Genomic DNA, 22226 nt, shown 5'->3' with positions numbered 1-22226 from the left:
ATTGTGGTTTTGATTTGCATTTCCCTGATTAGTGATGTTGAGCATCTTTTCATGTACCTCTTGGCCACCTGTTTGTCTTCATCAGAAAAATATCTGTTTAGATCCTCTGCTCATTAATTAGATTGTTTTGTTTTGTTTTTTGCTATTGATATGTGTAGGTTACCTTTTCATTCTGTTGATGGTTTCCTTAGAAGCTTTTTAATTTGATGTAGTGCCACTTGTTTATTTTTGTTTTTTGTTGCCCTTGCTTTTAGAGTTGGATCTAAAATATCATTGCCAAGACCATTATCAAGGAGTTTACTGCTCATGTTTTCTTCTAGGAGTTTTATAGTTTTAGGTCTTACATTCAATCATTTATCCATTTTGAGTTAATTTTTGTGTATGGTCTAAGTTAGTGATCCAGTCTTATTCTTCTCCATGTGGTTGTCCAGTTTTCTCAGCACCACTTATTAAAGAGACTGTCCTTTCTCCACTATATACTTTTTGTTCCTTTGTTATAAATTAATTGACCACATCTACATGGTTTTCTTCCTGGGCTCTCTTTTCCACTGATCTGTGTGTCTGTTTTTATGCCACAAAATACTATTTTGATTACTATAGCTTCATAATATAGTTTGAAGTCAGGGAGCATGTTGCCTCTAGCTTTGCTCTTGCTCAAGATTGCTTTGACTATTTGGGGTGTATTGTGTGGTTTCATATAAAATTTAGGATTGTTTGTTCTCTTTCTGTGAAAAGTGCCATTGGAATTTTGGTAGGGATTTCATTGAATCTGTAGATTCCTTTGGGTAGTATGGACATTTTAACAATACTCTTCCAATCTATGAGCATGAACTATCTTTTCATTTATTTGTATCTTCAATTTTTTTCATTAATGTCCTGCAGTTCAGTATACATATCTTTCACCACTAAGGTTAAATTTATTTTATTCTTTTTTAGTGTAATTGAAAATGGGATTTAAAAAAATTTCTCTGATTGTTATTAGTGAATAGAAACAAAACAGATTTTTGTAATTGATTTTGTATCCTACAACTTGACCGAATTTGTTTATTAGTTCTACAGTTTTGTGATGGAGTCTTTTTAATATGTCATCTGCAGGTATTGACAGTTTTACTCCTTCCTTTCCAATTTGGATGACTTTTATTTCCTTTTCTTGCCTGATTTCTCTAAAACTTCCACTACCATGGTGAATCAAAGTGGCAAGAGATGGTATTTCTGCCTTGTTCCTTGATCTTAGTGGAAAAGCTTTCAGCTTCTCACCATTGAGTATGATGTGGGCTGGGCATATATGGCCTTTATTATGTTGAAGTACAGTCCCTCTATATCCACTTCATGAGAGTTGTTTTTTTTTTTTATCATACATGGATGCTGAATTTTGTTAAATGCTTTTTCTGCACCTATGGAGATGATCAGATTTTTATCCTTCATTTTGTTCATGTGGTATATCATGTTGATTGATATGCAGATGTTGAATCATCCTTGCATCCCTGGAATATAGCCCACTTAATCATGGTGTATAAAATCCTTTTAATGTATTGTTGAATTTGGTTTGCTAATATTATGTTGAAGATTTGTTCTTTAGGGATATTGATGTGTAATTTTCTTTTCTTGTTATGTCCTTGTTTTGGTATCTGGGTAATGCTGATATCATAAAATGAAGTGTTGCTATTAATTTTTCTTTTATAGAATTCACCAGTGAAGCCTCCTGGGCTTTTATTTGTTGAGTGGTTTTTGATGACTGATCCAGTTTCCTTACTAGTAATTGTTCTGTTCAGATTATTTCTTCATGATTCCATCTTGGATAAGTTCCTAGAAACATAAGTTGTCCAATTTGTTGGCATATAATTGTTCATGGTAGTCTCTTATGAACCTTTGTATTGCTGTGGTAAAGTCTCTTCTTTCATTTCTGGTTTGAGTTCTCTTTTTTCTTGGAGAGTCTAGCTATGGGTTTGTCAATTTTGCTTATATTTTCTGAGAACCAGCTATTACTTTTTTGTTTGTTGCTACTTCATTCATTTCAACTCTGATCTTTGTCAGTTCCTTCCTTCTGCTAACTTTGGGCTTTGTTTGTTCTTTCTTCTTTTTCTAGTTTCTTGAGGTATTAAGTTTGAGATTCTTCTTGTATCTTAACAAAGGCATTTTATCACTAAGATTTTTTTTAATTTTGGTAAAATACACATAAAAATGGCTAACATGGTAAATTTTATGTTAAGTGAACAGTTCAGCATGTATTAACTTTGTTTTGCAACCAATCCCCAGAACATCTTGCAAAAGTGAAACTCTATACCTGTTAAATGACAACTGTTTTTCCCTCCCTCAGACTCTGGCCCTCCACCTTCAGTCTCTCTGAATTTGACTTTTTTGTGACTGGTTTATTTCACATTGCATGATTTCAAGATTCATACATGTTGTAGCATGTGTCAGAATTTCTTTTAAGGCTGAATAGTAGTCCAGTGTATGTATATACCACATTTTGTTTATCCATTCATCAGTTGATGGAAACTTGGGTTAGCTTCCACCTTTTGGCTATTGTGAATGATGCTGTAATGAACATGGGTATAGAGAGGCTAGTGAATCTTAACCTTTTGTGTGCATAAGAAACCACCTAAGGAGCTATTTAAAGGGCATATTCAAGGCCCTTCTCCTCCTCACAATTCCAGTTCAGTATGTCTGGGGGTGAAGTTTAAAAGCTTTTAAGTACTTCAGGTGATTCTACTGCAGGTAGACTTCTACTGGTATGATGTTAGGGTGTAGGATCACATCCCTTGGGCAGAAGAGTGAAATCTGGTTTGTACCACCTCTCTCTGCTGCCTCACCCTGGGACAACATTAAATGCACCACCGTTCACATTATAGGGATCCCAGAAGGAGAAGAGAGAGAAAGGGCCTGAGAAAATATTTGAACAGATTATAGCTGAAAACTTCCCTAACATGTGAAAAGAAACACTCACAGAAGTCCAGGAATTATAGAGATTCCCATACAAGATAAACCCAAGGAGGAACACCAAGACACATTCTAATCAAACTGACAAAAATTAAAAACAAAGAAAATAGTAAAAGCAATACACAAGAGAACCCCATAAGGTTATCAGTGGAAACTGTAAGCCAGAAGGGAGTGGCATGATATATTTAAAGTGATGAAAGGGAAAAACCTACAAACAAGAATACTCTACCCAGCAAGGTGTTCACTCAGACTCAACAGAGAACTCAAAAGCTTTACAGACAAGCAAAAGCTAAGAGAATTCAGCACCACCACACCAGCCTAACAACAAATGCTAAGGGACCTTCTCTAGGTGGGGAAAATAAAAGCCATAATTAGAAACAAGAAAATTACGAATGGGAAAGCTCACCAGTAAAGGCAAACATACAGTAAAGGTAGGAAATCATCCACACAAAAATAGGATATCAAACCCAGCATTCATCAGGAGAGGAGAGTACAAATGCAGGATATTGGAAATGCATTGGAAATTAAGAGACCAGTAACTTAAAACACTCTTGTTTATATATAGACTGCTATATCAAAACCTCATGGGAACTGCAAACAAAAAATATACAATAGATACACACACACACACAAAAGAAAAAGGAATCCAAACGTAATACTAAAGATAGTCATCAAATCACAAGAGAACAAAAGGGTACTGGAAGAAAAAAGACCTACAAAAACAAATCCAAAACAATTGACAAAATGGCAATAAGAACATACATACCAGTAATTACCTTAAATGTAAATGGATTAAATGCTCCAATCAAAGCATAGACTGGCTGAAGGGATATAAAAACAAGACTTGTATATAGGCTGTCTACAAGAGACTCACTTCAGACTGAGGGGCACATACAGACTGAAAGTGAGGGTATGGAAAAAGATATTACATGCAAATGGAAATCAAAAGAAAACTGGAGTAGCAATATTCATATCAGACAAAATAGACTAAAATTAAGACTGTTGTAAGACACAAAGGACACTACATAAAGATCAAGGGATCAATCCAGGAAGAAGATATAACAATTGTAAATATGTATACACCCAACATAGGAGCACCTCAATATATAAGGCAAATGCTAACAGCCATAAGGGAAGAAATCAACAGTAACACAATAGTAGTGGGGGATTTTTAACACCTCACTTTCATCAATGGACAAACCATCCACACAGAAAATCAGTAAGGAAACCCAGGCCTTAAATGACACATTAGACCAGATGGACTTAATATTTGTAGAACATTCCATCCAAAAGCAGCAGAATCCACATCCTTTTCAGGTGCACATGAAACATTCTTCAGAATAGATCATATCTTGGGCCACAAATCAAGGCTTGATGAATTTAAGAAAATTGAAATCATATCAAGCATCTTTTCCAACCACAACCCTCTGAGATTAGAAATCAGTTACAGTAAAAAGAAACTGTAAAAAACAAACACATGGAGGCTAAACAATATGCTACTAAATAACCAATGGATCACTCAAGAAATCAAAGAGAAAATCAAAAAAAATACCTAGAGACAGATGACAATGAAAACATGATGATCCAATACCTATCAGAGGCAGCAAAAAAGCAGATCCAAAAGGGAAGTTTATAGCAATACAACCTCACCTCAGGAAACAAGAAAAATCTCAAACAACCTAATCTTACATCTAAAGCAACTAGAGAAAGAAGAACAAACAAAACCCAAAGTTACTAGAGGAAAGAAATCATAAAGATCAGAGCAGAAATAAATGAAATAGAAATGAAGAAAACAGTAGAAAAGATCAATGAAGGCTGGCTCTTTGGAAAGACAAACAAAATCAATAAACCTTTTGCCAGACTCATCAAGGAAAAAAGAGAGAGGGCTCAAATCAATAAAAATAGAAATGAGGGAGGACCTTTAAGATGGCGGAGGAGTAAGACATAGAGATCAACTCCCTCTACACAAATACATCAAAAATACATCTATGTGCAGAAAAGCTCCTACAGAACACCTACTGAACACTGACAGAGACCTCAGACTTTCCAAAAGGCAAGAAACTCCCCACGTACCTGGCCGTGTGGCTTTCAGGGTCTTGGTGCTCTGGCTGGGTTTCAGGCCTGAGCCTCTGAGGTGGGAGAGCCAAGTTCAGGACACTGGTCCACCAGAGACCCCCCAGCACCTCTCTCTTAATGCTAAGACCCACCTCCACTCAACGACCAGCAAGTTCCAGTGCTGGACATCCCATGCCAAAAAACTAACAAGACAGAACACAACCCCACCCATTAGCAGACAGCCTGCCTAAAATCATACTAAGTTCACAGACACCCCAAAACACTTCCGGATGTAGCCCTAACTGCCAGAAAGACAAGATCCAGCCTCATCCAACAGAACACAGGCACCAGTCCCCTCCACCAGGAACCCTACACAACCCACTGAACCAACTTTAGCCACTGGGGGCAGGCACCAAAAACAATGGGAACTACGAACCTGCAGCCTGCGAAAAGAGACCCCAAACCAGTAAGTTAAGCAAATGAGAAGACAGAGAAACACACAGCAGATGAAGGAGCAAGGTAAAAACCAACCAGACCAAACAAATGAGGAGGAAATAGGCAGTCCACCTGAAAAAGAATTCAGAGTAATGATAGCAACAGTGATCCAAACACTTGGAAATAAAATGGAGAAAATATAAGAAAGGTTTAACAAGGACTTAGAAGAACTAAAGAGCAAACAATAATGAACACCACAATAAATGAAATTAAAAATTATCTAGAAGGAATCAATAGCAGAATAACTGTCACAGAACGGATAAGTGACCTGGAAGACAAAATAGTGGAAATAACTGCTGCAGAGGAGAATAAAGAAAAAAGAATGAAAAGAATTGAGGACAGTCTCAGAGACCTCTGGGACAACATTAAATGCACCAACATTTGAATTATAAGCATCCAGAAGAAGAAGAGAAAAAGAAAGGGACTGAGAAAATACTTGAAGAGATTATAGTTGAAAACTTCCCTAATATGGGAAAGGAAATAGTCAAGCCCAGGAAGCACAGAGATTCCCATACAGGATAAATCCAAGGAGAAACATGCCAAGACACATATTAATCAAACTATCAAAAATTAAATACAAAGAAAAAATACTAAAAGCAGGAAGGGAAAAGCAACAAATAACATACAAGGGAATCCCCATAAGGATAACACCTGATCTTTCAAAAGAAACTCTGCAAGCCAGAAAGGAGTGGCAGGACATATTGAAACTGATGAAAGGGAAAACCTACAACGAAGATTACTCTACCCAGCAAAGATCTCATTCAGATTTGACAGAGAAATTAAAAACTTTACAGACAAGCAAAAGCTAAGAATTCAGCACCACCAAACCAGCTTTACAACAAATGCTAAAGGAACTTCTCTAGGCAGGAAACACAAGAGAAGGCAAAGAGCTACAATAACAAACCCAAAACAATTAAGAAAATGGTAATAGAAACATACATATCCAAAATTAGCTTAAATGTAAGTGGATTAAATGCTCCAACTGAAAGACATAGACTGGCTGAATGGACACAAAAACAAGACCCATATATATGCTGTCTACAAGAGACCCACTTCAGATCTAGAGACACATACAGACTGAAAGTGAGGTGATGGAAAAAGATATTCCATGCAAATGGAAATCAAAAGAATGCTGGAGTAGCAGTTCTTATATCAGACAAAATAGACTTTAAAATAATGACTATTACAAGAGACAAAGAAGAACACTATATAATGATCAAGGGATCAATCCAAGAAGAAAATATAACAATTGTAAATATTTATGCACCCAACATAGGAGCACCTCAATACATTAGGAAAATGCTAAAAAGCCATAAAAGGGGAAATCAACAGTAACACAGTAATAGTAGGGGACTTTAACACTCCACTTTTACCAATGGACAGATCATCCAAAATGGAAATAAATAAGGAAACTCGAGCTTTAAATGACACATTAAACAAGATGGACTTAATATTTATAGGACATTCCATCCAAAAGCAACAAAATACACTTTCTTCTCAAGTGCTCATGGAACATTCTCCAGGATAAATCATATCATGGGTCACAAACCAAGCCTTGATAAATTTAAGAAAATTGAAATCATATCAAGTATCTTTTCCAACCACAACATTATGAGACTACATATCAATTACAGGAAAAAATCTGTAAAAAATACATACACATGGAGGCTAAACAATACACTACTAAATAACCAAGAGATCACTGAATAAATCAAAGAAGAAATCAAAAATTACCTACCAACAAATGACAATGAAAACAAAATGACCCAAAACCTATGGGACGCAGCAAAAGCAGTTCTAAGGAGGATGTTTATAGCAATACAACCATACATCAAAAAACAAGAAAAATCTCAAATAAACAACTTAATCTTACACCTAAAGCAATTAAAGAACAAAAAATAACCCAAAGTTAGCAGAATGAAAGCAATCATAAAGATCAGATCAGAAAAAAAATAAATGAAGAAAACAATAGCAAAGATCAATAAAACTAAAAGCTGGTTCTGTGAGAAGATAAACAAAATTGATAAACCATTAGCCAGATTCATCAAGAAAAAAAGGGAGAACACTCAAATCAATAGAATTGGAAATAAAAAAGGAGAAGTAACAACTGACACTGCAGAAATACAAAGGTTCATGAGAGATTACTACAAGCAACTGTATGCCAATAAAATGGACAACCTGGAAGAAATGGACAAATTCTGAGAAAAGCACAACCTTCCAACACTGAACCAGGAAGAAATAGAAAATATAAACAGACCAATCACAAGCACTAAAATTGAAACTGTGATTAAAATCTTCCAATAAACAAAAGCCCAGGACCAGATGGTTTCACAGGTGAATTCTATCAAACATTTAGAGACGAACTAACACCTATCCTTCTCAAACTCTTCCAAAATATAGCAGAGGGAGGAATTATCCCAAACTATTTCTATGAGGCCACCATCACCTTGATACCAAAAGCAGAAAAAAGGTATCACAAAAAAAGAAAATGACAGGCTAATATCACTGATGAACATAGATGCAAACATCCTCAACAAAATACTAGCCAACAAAATCCAACAGCACATTAAAAGGATCATACACCATGATCAAGTGGGGTTTATCCCAGATATGCAAGGATTCTTCAGTATACGCAAATCAATCAATGTGATATACCATATTAACAAATTGAAGGAGAAAAACCATACGATCATCTCAATATACACAGAAAAATCTTTTGACAAAATTCTACACAATTTATGATAAAAACCTTACAGAAAGTAGGCATAGGGGGAACCTACCTCAACATAATAAAGGCCATATATGACAAACCCACAGCCAGCATTGTTCTCAATGGTGAAAAACAGAAACCATTTCCTCTAACATCAGGAACAAGACAAGGTTGCCACTCTCACCACTGTTATTCAATATACTTTTGGAAGTTTTAGCCACAGTAATCAGAAGAAAAAGAAATAAAAGGAATCCAAATTGGAAAAGAAGTAAATCTGTCACTGTTTGCAGATGACATGGTACTACACATAGAGTATCCTAAGGATGCTACCAGAAAACTACTAAACCTAATCAATGAATTTGGTAAAGTAGCAGGATGCAAAATTAATGCACAGAAATCTCTGGCATTCCTATACACTAATGATGAAAAATCTGAAAGAGAAATTAAGGAAACACTCCCATTTACCACTGCATCAAAAAGAATACAATACCTAGGAATAAACCTACCTAAAGAGACAAAATACCTGTATGCAAAAACTATAAGACACTGATGAAAGAAATTAAAGATGATAGAAACAGATGGAGAGATATACCATGTTCTTGGATTGGAAGAATCAACATTGTGAAAATGAACATACTACCCAAGGCAATCTACACATTCAATGCAATCCCTATCAAACTACCGGCATTTTTCACAGAACTAGAATAAAAAATTTCACAATTTGTATGGAAACACAAAAGATCCTGATACCCAAAGCAATCTTGAGAAAGAAAAACGGAGCTGGAGGAATCAGGCTCCCTGACTTCAGACTATACTACAAAGCTACAGTAATCAAGACAGTATGGTACTGGCACAAAAACAGAAAGATCACTGGAACAGGATAGAAAGCCCAGAGATAAACCCACGCACATATGGTCACCTTATCTTTGACAAAGGAATCAAGAATATACAATGGAGAAAAGGCAGCCTCTTCAATAAGTGGTGCTGGGAAAACTGGACAGCTACATGTAAAAGAATGAAATTAGAACACTCCCTAACACCATACACAAAAATAAACTCAAAATGGATTAAAGACCTAAATGTAAGGCCAGACACTAAAACTCTTAGAGGAAAACATAGGCAGAACACTTAATGACATAAATCACAACAAGATCCTTTTTGACCCACCTCCTAGAGAAACGGAAATAAAAACAAAACTAAACAAAACGGACCTAGTGAAACTTAAAAGCTTTTGCACAGCAAAGGAAACCAAAGGAAACCATAAACAAGATGAAAAGTTAACCCTCAGAACAGGAGAAAATATTTGCAAATGAAGCAACTGACAAAGAATTAATCTCCAAAATATACAAGCAGCTCATGCAGCTCAATATCAAGAAAACAAACAACCCAATCCAAAAATGGGCAGAAGACCTAAAAAGACATTTCTCCAAAGAAGATATAAAGATTACCAACAAACAAATGAAAGGATGCTCAACATCACTAATCATTAAAGAAATGCAAAACAAAACTACAATGAGGTATCACCTCACACCAGTCAGAATGGCCATCATCAAAAAATCTACAAACAATAAATGCTAGAGAGGGTGTGGGAAAAAGGGAACCCTCTTGCACTGTTGGTGGGAATATAAATTGATACAGCCACTATGGAGAACAGTATGGAGGTTCCTTAAAAAACTACAAATAGAACTACCATATGACCCAGCAATCCCACTACTGGGCATCTACCCTGAGAAAACCATAATCCAAAAAGAGTCATGTACCACAATGTTCATTGCAGCTCTATTTACAATAGCCAGGACATGGAAGCAATCTAAGTGTCCATCAACAGATGAATGGATAAAGAAGATGTGGCACATATATACAATGGAATATTACTCAGCCATAAAAAGTAATGAAATTGAGTTATTTGTAGTGAGGTGGATGGACCTAGAGTCTGTCATACAGAGTGAAGTAAGTCAGAAAGAGAAAAACAAATACTGTATGTTAACTCATATATATGGAATCTAAAATAAATAATAAATGGTTCTGAAGAACCTAGGGGCAGGACAGGAATAAAGAAGCAGATATAGAAAACGGACTTGAGGACACTGGGAGGGGTAAGGGTAAGCTGGGACAAAGTGAGAGAGTGGCATGGACATATATACACTACCAAATATCAAATAGATAGTAGTGGCAAGTAGCTGCATAGCACAGGGAGATCAGTTCAGGGCTGTGTGACCACATAGAGGGGTGGGATAGGGAGGGTGGAAGGGAGATGCAAGAGGGAGGGGATATGGTGATATATGTATACATATAGCTGATTCTCTTTGTTATACAGCAGAGACTAACACACCATTGTAAAGCAATTATACTCCAGTAAAGATGTTAAAAAGAAAAAAATGAAAAAGAAGATACAACTGACACCACAGATATACAAAGTATCATAAGAACTACTACAAACAACTATATGCCAATAAAGTGGGCAACCTAGAAGAGATGGACAAATTCTTAGAAAGGTACAACCTTCCAAGACTGAACCAGGAAGAAACAGAAAATATGAACAGACCCATCACAAGCACTGAAATTGAAACTGTGATTAAAAATCTTCCAAAAGCCCAGTACCAGAGGGCTTCTCAGGCAAATTCTGTCAAACATTTAGAGAAGAACACCTATCCTTCTCAAACTCTTCCAAAAAATTGCAGAGGAAGGAACACTCCCAAGCTCATTCTTTAAGGTTACCATCACCCTGATACCAAAACCAGACAAAGATACCACAAAAAAAGAAAATTACAGGGCAATGTCACTGATGAACATAGATGCAAAAGTCCTCAATAAAAATACTAGCAAACCAAATCCAACAACACATTAAAAGGATCATACATTGTGATCAATTGTGATTTATCCCAGGGATGCAAGGATTCTTCAATATATGCAAATCAATCAATATGATACACCATATTAACAAACTGAAGGAGAAGAACCATATGATAATCTCAGTAGATGCAGAAAAATCTTTCGACAAAATTGAACACCCACTTATGATAAAAACTCTCCAGAAAGTGGGCATAGAGGGAACCTATCTCAACATAATAAAGGCCACATATGACAAACCCACAGCAAACATCATTCTCAATGGTGAGAAACTGAAAGCTTTTCCTCTAAGATCAGGAACAAGACAAGAATGCCCCTCACCACTTTTATTCAACATAGTTTTGGAAGTTCTAGCCATATCAATCAGAGAAGAAAAAGAAATAAAAAGGAATCCAAGTTGGAAAAGTAGTAAAACTGTTTGCAGAAGACATGATACTATACATAGAAAATCCTAAAGATGCTACCAGCAAACTACTAGAGCTCATCAATGAATTCGGTAAAGCAGCAGGATACAAAATTAGTACACTGTAATTTCTTGCATTTATATACACTAACAATGGAAGATCAGAAAGAGAAATTAAGGAAACAATCCCATTTATCATCACATCGAAAAGAATAAAATACCTAGGATTATCCTACCTAAGGAGGCAAAATACCTGTCCCCTAAAAACCATAACATGCTGATGAAAGAAATTGAAGACAAACAGATGGAAAGACACACCATGTTCTTGGATTGGAAGAATCAATATTGTCAAAATGACTATACTACCCAGTGCAATCTACCAATTCAATGCAATCCCTATCAAATTACCAATGGCTTTTTTTTTTGAAGATCTAGAACAAAAAATCTTAAAATTTGTATGGAAACACAAAAAGCCCCAAATAGCTAAAGCATTCTGGAGAATGAAAAACTGAGCTGGAGAAATCAGGTTCCCTGACTTTAGACTATACTATAATGCTACAGTAATCAAGAGTAAGGTAAGGACTTCCCTGGGTGGCACAGTGGTTAAGAATCCTCCTGCCAATGCAGGGGACACAGGTTCAATCCCTGGTCCGGGAATATCCCACATGCCACAGAGCAACTAAGCCCATGTGCCACAACTACTGAGCCCACATTCCACAATTACTGAAGCCTGCACACCTAGAGCCCGTGCTCCACAACAAGAGAAGCCATGGCAATGAGAAGCCCGCACACAGCAACAAAGAGTAGTTCCCACTCTCCACAACTAGAGAAAAGCCCACGCACAGCAACAAAGACCCAACACAGCCAAAAAAATAAATTAGAAAAAAAAAAGCAGTATGGTACTGGTGCAAAGACAAATTGCTGTGTCAATGGACCAGGACAGAAAGCTCAGAAATAGACCCTTGCATCTATGGTCAATTAATCTATGACAAAGGAGGCAAGAATATACAATGGAGAAAAGCCAGTCTTTTCAATAAGTGGTGGTGGGAAAACTTGACAGCTACACGTAAATGAATGAAATTAGAACACTATCTAACACCATACACAAAAGTACACTCAAAATGGATTAAAGACCTAAATGTAAGGCTGGACACTATAAAACTCTTAGAGGAAGACATAGGCAGAACACTCTTTGACATAAATCACAGCAGCATCTTTTTGGATCCACCTCCTAGAGTAATGAAAATAAAAACAAAAATAAACAAATGGGACCTAATTAAACTTAAAAGCTTTTGCACAGCAAAGAAAACCATAAACAAAGTGAAAAGACAACACACCGAATGGGAGAAGATAGTTGCAAATGGAGCAACCAACAAAGGATTAATCTCCAAAATATACAAACAGCTCATGCAGCTCTATATCAAAAAAACAAAAACCCAGTCAAAAAAATGGACAGATGATCTAAATAGACATTTCTCCAAAGAAGACATACAGTTGGCCAAAAAGCACATGAAAAGATGCTCAATGTCACTAATTATTAGAGAAATGCAAATCAAACCTAAAATGAGGTGTCACCTCACAACGGTCAGAATGGCCAACATCACAATATTTACAAACAATAAATGCTGGAGAGGATGTGGAGGAAAGGAAACCCTCCTAGACTGTTGGTGGGAAGTGCAAATTGGTACAACTGTTATGGAGAACAGTATGGAGGTTCCTTAAAAAACTAAAAATAGAGCTGCCATATGAGCCAGCAATCCCACCCCTATGTTTTTTCCAGAGAAAACCATAATTTGAAAAGATACATGAACCCCAATGTTCATTGCAGCACTATTTACAATAGCTAAGACATGGAAGCAACTGTCCATTGACAGAGGAATGGATAAAGAAGATGTGATACATATATACAGTAGAATATTACTCAACCATACAAAAAGAATGAAATAATGCCATTTTCAGCAACATGGATGGATCTAGAGATTATTATACTAAGTAAGACACTTAGAGAAGAACAAATATCTGTTGATATTACTTATATGTGGAATCTAAAAAATACAAATGAAATTATTTATAAAACAGAAACAGACTCACAGATTTCAAAAACAAACTTATGGTTACCAAAGGGGAAACATGGTGGCAGCAGATAAATCAGGAGTTTGGGATTAACATATACACACTATATATAAAATAACCAGCAAGAACTCTACTTAATATTCTTAATAATTTATATGGGAAAAGAATCTGAAAAAGAATGAATGTATGTACGTAACTGAATCACTTTGCTGTACACCTGAAACTAACACAACATTGTAAATCAACTTATAGTCCAATAAATTTTTTTTTTAAAAAAGATGTTCTGAACCATGGTGCAAGGCTTATCCAGCTTGGAACAGTGCTGTGTGTGCCAGAGAGAAATTAGAATGGATGATTAGTGTTTCTGTGATTAACTGAAAGTGTTCACTGATTTGTTGATGAAAACATGTGTATGCTACAGTTATTAATACAGGATGATATAGTCTGAGGGACAGGTGTCCAAGGCTATAGGCTAAGTCAGTAACCTATTTATTAGGAGATCTCTGTCACCTTTCACAATCAGCTTGCTCTGTGACCTTGGGCTATTTATTTGATCTGCCGAATCATACTGTCCTACCTAGTAAATTGGAAATGATCTTCAAAGTTTTATGAAAAAGACTGTTTCCTAGGGATCACTGACTGAAGTGCTGGCTTTCCACTGATGTTCATGTGTATGAATAGGAGGTTAAATATTTCTAAGAACAAGGTCATGATGCTATAGTTGAAGTTAGTATGATACATTGGGAGGTAATGGCCATAAAACCCAACAATGACCCAGTAGAAGAATAAAGGCTGAAGTGTTTGAATTTGTGGTTACAATTTAGTCCATGAGCTTTAAATACCATGGACACCCATAGGTGTGGAGTGTGGTAGCACATAGAGTTGCTTGGATGAAGATACTGATTCCCCTGGATGGAGAATCATTTTTTGCACAGTAAACTTGCTTTGCCCTGAATCCAAACAACTATGTGCTAAAATAATGATGTTGAGTTTGATCCTGAATATCTCATTTTATGACCAACAGCACGTGTGGTCAATGAGAGGAGGCCTAATTTCCAGAACCTTTCACATATTTCTCTATAGACATATAGCTGTCCTGATGGCCACCTTGATGAACCTTAAGCAGCACAAAATACCAGAGTACCTTTGGAATCATTAAGAAAAGATATTTCATATGTTTCACCCGGAGTGTTAAATCTAGTTAATCACTCTTTAACTATGTAAATTGATGAAAGTTTGTTGTATTACTTAACATAGAACTTCCAATTCAACTGGAACCAAACAGTAGGCTCTGCAGAGTATCTGAAGGAGGAGGAGAGTGTTCCGGTTTAGTTCAAATGGCAGCTGTGCCATTACTGGCTGATCAAGTGAATGAGCAAAGTACTCAGCCATTTTGTGCCTCTATTTCCTTATCAATAATTTGGAGAAAATACTGGCACCTACCTTACAGATACAGTGTTTTAAATAGTACCTGTTCTACAGTCACCTCCCAAATGTTAGTTTCTTACTATTATTGTTGTTATAATAATAGTATTATTTAATTATATAATTATTATATAATTAAATAATAGCATTTTCTGGTTTGCTTGGCACTTTTACATATATTTTCTCATTTGAGCCTAATGTAAGACAAATGTCATAAATAAGAAACATAAGAATAAAAACATGACTTTCCCATGGTCACAAAGCCAGTAAGTATTGCTCCTATGGCTAAATCTCCCATCTGACAATCCATCCCTCTTACCACATTATGGCACCTCCTTCTCCAGCCATGCTGGATAAATGGAGGGCTGTTATAATATGGTGTTCTCTTCCTGGGGTTCCAGATTAAGGTCAAGACACAGAACATTCTGGCTCCTGGGCTCAAGGTTCATTTTACTTAAGTTGTACACCAGCAACATTATGTGTCTCTAAGCCCAGATTAAAAGAATCACATTTGATAAAGGTTTGCATGGATTACTGTGGTTTGTTTTACAATGGCCAAATCTTTTGATACCCTTCAAGTTCAGTGCCTTCCCCCAAATCATGCTAACAAATAAAAGATGTGTTAACAGAAGCGATGAGAGAAAAATGAAACTTTTGGAGGAAAAAAATCCCATAATTTGTCACAAAGTCTCATTTAGGGATCCTGATTTCAGTGGGGTTTTGGTATCTTGTGACTTAAAGCACCCTCCTGTTAACACTGAGAAAATCCCCACAAGGATGCAAATAGTTCGGACATCTAGGCAAGTATGGATCTAAGCAATTGCGCTTTCCAAAATCTGGATCAAATTGTTGAAAGGTGAATGATCTAGCCCTATAGATTGCAAACATTAGAAAAGAGAATTCTGTTAATGCCAGATAGCATTTTTTGTAAAGAAATTAGGAATTTAAGAGAGCTATATAAACACTATCCAGAGAGACAAATGAAAGGGAAATACAAGGCAAAGAGGGCTTGAAATATTCACCTGGCTTAACTCCTGCTCACTTCAGCTCAAATCCTGTGGTTACTCACTTGGATTTTAACAATAGAATACACAGTAACTAAAGAAATTCGAGCTCAGATATCATCATCTATCTTAACTAAATTAGAAATTTTAATTCATGAAAATTTCTTTTTGTTGTTTATCTTCAATACTGCTTAAGAAAATAAGTATTTCTAGCTCATGAGAGCGATTTTGACATGGATTCAAAATATTAATCCATTTTTTTCTCTTTTGGCCCCAGGAGCTGGGATGAAATCACATGATTTAATCATTCTGAATCCATGTGGCTCCTCAGAGATAGGGCCAGATGTAACCAGAAGGATTTATAGGGTGTAAAATTCAGAATGGATTAGGACAGCATTTCTGTGTTCAACCCAGTACATCCTAAATCAACATCCCCTGGATGGACCAGAGCAATCTCTGGCTGGCCTAGTGGGGAGGTTGTCATGGCAACTGACTGGCAAGCTCAGCCCTTGGAATGTGAATGCAAACAATAGAGTGACAAGGCTGTGTACAGAGCAGCCTACTAAGGCTGCTTCTACCCAGGTACAGTGACACATCAGTCGACGCGTGAAACTGTCACTGCATTTTTTTTGTAACTTCTTGCACTTCTGGCAGCTTATTTGAAATGTATCGTGTCCTTTCCCAGATGTTGATAAAACATTGCTGCTGACAGGTAACAGAAGATATGGAAAAATCAGCACCAGTAGCTAGCTGCAATGGTATACAAAGCCCTGGAGGGCTGTTAGACTAACACCACTCAAATTTCCTAAAGGAGGCTGAAGCACGCTTAGGGTAAATCCAGTGATTCTTTAGTGCCACCTTATGTCCAGTTAAATACTGGAAATTTACCAAAGGCCTACCCTCAAACGCTTTACTAGGCAGCAGTAGGACAGACATGGAAAAAGTTAGAGCTGCATTATGTTGGAGTTTGGGAGTCCCTTTCACAGCAGAATATGAACATGAAGCTTTCTAAGCCTCAAGTTAAAGAAAAAATGAAAATTAATAATTTTGGTAGAATCTGAAATGAGGAAAGAAAAAAAAAAAAAAGCCAAATAACCCCAGACCTAGAAAAGATTAGAAGAGGCTGCATGCTGATCCAGGGGTTGTAGGAAGAGGTGGCAGAGACAGACTGTGTCAAGGATTCTTCATGTCGTCCTTACTAACTAACTACCTCTTGCCAAGGCTTTTTTTTTTTTTTTTTTTTTTGTCCAGAGAAAAATAAGATGTGAACATCACTAATTCGACTTTATAATTCTTGTTAACGGATAGCAAGATGGTAGCATTTGTTCAAATGGCACCTCATCCTGCCTCTCATCTCCCACCCAAACCAACCCTACCAGCCACTGCCGTCCCACCATCACCATGTCCCATTTAATTTCCGCAGAAGTATGAAGTGACCAAGCTGTGTTTCTTTGTGTTTCTTCCAGGTTTTGAGTTTTTTGAAACAAGTGCCAAGGATAACGTTAATGTGAAGCAGACATTTGAGCGTCTCGTGGATATCATCTGCGACAAAATGTCCGAGAGTTTGGAGACAGATCCAGCCATCACTGCCGCAAAGCAGAACACGAGGCTCAGGGAAACCCCTCCTCCACCGCAGCCCAACTGTGGCTGTTAGTGTCCCGGTACAGGAAGCTCCAGAGGGGCTGGTTGCTAAAAAATAGCATTTATAAATGGTCAGTTAGCCTTCATTTATACTGCCTAATAATTATTTGAGGGAAATCTTTGATGTCTGTGGCTCAAACATGCATTCAATTCCGGGGAGATTTCCGGTGTTAATAAGTGGCAAATATGTGATCTTAACTTTGTAAGGACTATCCATCTATAAACATCTGATGTTTGCATGTGATTTGTTATTTGTCTTCTAGGCTCTTTTTGTTTCAGGTTTCTTAGATTAAGCTACTGCTGGGACCTCCGATTATAATTTCAGTACAACTGAGTTTTGGGCTACGGGTTCAAATTATGCTATTAACTTGTAGGGATGATAACCAAGAAATTGGTTGTGTGTGTGGTGTGAGCAGGGCGAGATCTCAGGAGGCCTTATTTGCTTTACTCTCAATCGAAAATCAAGTGGAAATATTACTCATGATTAGGGAGACTGTCATGGGTCTGGTTGGTTTACTGTTCAGGAAAGGTATCTATTTTTCAGTGTTATTATAACTGAGAAGACCATTGACTATAAAGAAATTGAAATATTGTTTAAGGCCCTTGCAAATTTACCAAGAGATTAATATTTACCTGACTGGAAGTAGATTTTAACAGTAGTCTTAGTTTAGATGTTTAAATAAGGAATACCTAACCCAAGACTGCACCACCCAACATTCTGAATATTTGAGGGCACTGCCAGACAGAGGTATCTGCTGAATGTGTTATGTAACAAGCGTCTTAACCAAGAAGGATATGAGTAGCAGTGGGATTCCAAGGCCTGAGCTCCCCCCATGACATATACCACCACGACTTTCTGGAACAATTGCCAACTCTTGGAACAGAGGTTAAGTTGAAGCTTGTTAGAGCCCCTCTTCCCATAGGATGTAGGCTTGCTTCCCCAAACATTACCTTCTGCTCGCACATCCCTAGGTTCTTTTACCTGGCTAGAAGTCATTTAAACAGTATCTCCATGGCTCTCAGATTGAGGAAAAGACAGTTATCATCTCTAATCTTTTTCAATCCAAGTATTTATACCTTTAAGGCATATCCCCATTCTGTAAGCCTTTAAACACGCTTAAGTTACTCAGAGACCTCTCTTTGGAGCTGAGTGTTACAGAAAAATCTTAGGGTGCCATAAGCAATTTGAGAGGAGAAAGGAAACCATTTGAACACCCAGATTCTTTCTCCTAGAGATTCTTTCTCCTGGATTTCCTGAAGACCATATATGATTAACAAGCAAACCAATCCCACCAGTGATTCTAAGTGAGGACTGAAAAGAGACACAGCATCTGTATCACCACCCAGCATTGTTTACAGCTAGGACTTCAAGGCAGCAGGCACACATTGGCATATTTGGAAGGGCAGTTCCATTAAGTGAACTTTCCCCTTTTTTGGTGATCATGTAAAAGATTTTTTTCTCTTTTCAAAAATAGAGACATTTCCCATGAAAGTATTGAGCGCAAGATTTTTGAGCAAGGATATTGATAGGGAAAGATGCATATCTAAAGAGATCTCTGGAGAATAAATGCCTGCAAGTCAGGGAACTAGGTCACATATATTACTAGTAAGTTAGTTAGAAGATGAAAATTACAGGAGAAAGCATTTGGGATATCTTAAGCACATCCACATTCTTATTATTTCTCATCTTCTTAGCTTAAGATCCACTAACTGGCAATAAATCTTCACTTTGACACTCTGCAAGGTAGACCTTAGCCTCGTGAAGACAAGAAGACATTAATGCTTTATTAGATTTTAATGGGGCAACTAGCTTCAAAAATCACAGAAATTAAAGTGAAGGGAAGAAAGACAAGGCAGGGGCCATCAAAGCAGATTTGTTTGCAACAGAAGCCTGTTTGCATGATATTGTAATATTTCTTTAACATGGTCTAGAAAATGGCCATGTTAAATGATATAGCTGTTAAGCTGACTTTTACAATCTAATATGAAGCAATAGAACCAGGAAGACCTTTGCATCCTCTCTCAGACCTGATCTCACATACATACATACAGATGTCAAGGACCTCAATATGATGTCTCAGATGGCTTTTTCAGAAGGACGTTGATATGCATATTATTGTAAAATGGAAAGCAAAATCAGAGGGGGTAGAAAATTGGAAAGAAAGTTGAGTTTTGCCCTCTTGTAAACTCCTTCCCTGAAGAGCTAATTGCCATTGAAATTAAGTGGCTCTAGAACCAGAAGACCTAAGCCAAGTACCCACTTACACAATGTCAAACATACCAGACTTGAGCTACTGTATGCCAGTCTGGAGCATAATGCAAGAATGGCCCAGGTGTCAGTGCCAAGGGACATCCAATAATTTCTATTTTTCAAACCTCAATGGAAGTAGAGGCTTACTAAGTGATTCTCAGTTCTGAAGCCCCTACCCCAGTGTGAATTTCTAAGTGAGACACTTCCAAAAAGGGTTGTCACAGAGCTCAATGAATTGAGCACCTATGCTCCTGCTGTAAAACACATGGAAAGAGAAAAATTCTCTATTCCTAATCTCATCAAGAGATCCTGGTTTTAAAATCAAGTTTGGCAAAAGAAAAACCAGCCTAGGATTAACTAAGTAAACTTCTATTGGCATCAAGCTATATTATTTATAACACTGTGGTTCTAAGGTTTTTCACCCTTTAGGCCATCATGCACACAAATGTGTATACATACACACATGCATACAATACCTCCCATATTCTGCCAACAGCTTAAATAACCTCAGATCATTTTTACTAATGGCCTAACTAAATTTTTATTCAAAAGGACAAAGACATCTTACAAAGTGTATGTTTGTGTTAGTGTGTAAATTGTAGACAACCATCTTTTGTCTTTGATGCAACTCAATTAGTGTTTCAAGAACAAATTTCTCTTCCTGTCTCCTCATCACCCCATCCCTCCGATTACTTTTATAATCAAACCTTGTTTTGAGCAGATACTTCCAAGAGCTTTGGTTTGGGGACATTCCTTTCTGTCCTAAATGTAAATGAAAAATTGGACTGGAAATTATTTCCTCTAAACAGCCATTTAGTGGACCCACATTTCAGCTTTCGGGGTTATGAGTGGATGTAGAAGGTGCATGAAGTTTCTTAAGTCCTAAGATGGCAGTTTACAAGTGAGCATTATATCTATGGGCTTATAAGAAGAATTGCTTTAAGACACTGAATTAATTCATTGCCACTGCCCCCGCTGAGCAGCCTCCACTGCCTTGATAAACTTCTAACCACCTCTTTAGTTTAACTTAAAATCATTATCCCTTTGCCCGCCTAGTAAATAAGTGCTAAGATTTTTATTTGGAATGGGAACTATGATGATGCCTTTGGTTGCTGCAGAAAGCTGCAGCGTTATGTTAAATATGAACTATGAATTCCACTATAACCACAATTATACAAGACATCTATATACTCAACAAACAAATATGTATTTCACCTACTTAACTCTTATCCAGATTAATAATAGCTCTTTGGTTCAGCACGTTGGTTATCTTTCAGGAACTAATTTAAACTTCCAATTTTAACTACATCTATACTGAAGATAGACTTTCATGGATGCAATGTTCTTGCTTTAAAGTAAAATACTGTTACCTGAACTTCCATGAAGCAACATTAATTTTGGAGCGTGGTAGTTGGTAATCAGTGGCTCATTTTGATGTGCTTTATCCAATGTGTCTCTTCGTGCTCAGTGAGGAGATACTGTGCCATCCTTCAGTCAACTGTGTGGCATCTGTGAGACTATATTAAAGTATCCAGACTCTCCCAAGCTATCCCAAGGCTGAGGTAGCAGCTGCATGTGAAATACTAAGATAAATCTTAAAGTCGTGATTAAAACCCTTCTAGGTCAAAAAGTGTTTAATAATTTTCATATACTATTGGAATGCTCCATCAGGAATTTTTGGCGTGGCATACTTGGGAGGTGGCCTTTCTGTCTGAAGAATGCTCTCTCTCTCTAAATTATAGTTTGCATGACTGGTAACTGGAACTCTTTGTTCCTTTGTGTGTGTACTCACTCAATGTGCCATGTCAGGGTGCCATGTGAGCAACTAGACCCATGTGGCCTTTCTAATCACCCCCTAGAAGATGCAGCCACTCCAGCTCTGCTTGGCTTTGCCCGTTTGTGTATAATACCTGTGTTTTAAGGGTCTGCCAGCAAAATGGTAAAGTCTTTCTGATCAGCTGAACAATCAGGGTCAGCTTTTTAGATTCCTTTATATTTTAGGTAAATTTTTGATCAAAGCCAGTTAAAGACAAAAACCTGTTTTATATTCTGAAACAAATTGGGAAAATTGAGTAAAAGATGAAGTTTATAACCAGGAAAAAAAGCATCTTGATTATCTCTATAGTGCACCTAAACGGTTCCAGGTTCTAAAGATACAATATCCTCTAAGGGGACAAAAACAGGTCTAGAGGATTTATTTAAAATATATCCACCTATTGTTGTTTCATAAATAAATGTTTTTTTCTTAAAAACCTTTACAGGACTGCTTGACACTCTAGTCAAATACTTCCCTTAAGTAGGTTAAAATATTTACGCTTGCGCCACACAGATAGTGTTGCCCCTCCCATCACATACACACTCAAACACAGATACCTTTTC

General features: G+C 37.0%; 1 protein-coding gene across 1 annotated transcript in view; it reads left to right on the top strand.

Annotated features, from left to right (window-relative positions):
• RAB3C (RAB3C, member RAS oncogene family) overlaps window positions 1–17609 on the top strand; it is a gene marked incomplete at both ends in the record, with an annotated part of 311597 nt that extends 293988 nt beyond the window's left edge. Inside the window, one exon of the mRNA XM_079703446.1 lies at window positions 17422–17609. Coding sequence (XP_079559572.1) covers window positions 17422–17609 — 188 coding nt within the window. The remainder of the gene's footprint in view (window positions 1–17421) is intronic.
• Window positions 17610–22226: the final 4617 nt, after the last annotated feature.

This window comes from Hyperoodon ampullatus (assembly GCF_949752795.1).
Source record: "Hyperoodon ampullatus genome assembly, chromosome: 4".
NCBI lineage: Eukaryota > Metazoa > Chordata > Mammalia > Artiodactyla > Ziphiidae > Hyperoodon > Hyperoodon ampullatus.
Note: the sequence above shows the minus strand (reverse complement) of the source record. Positions and strands in the feature narration are given on the sequence as shown.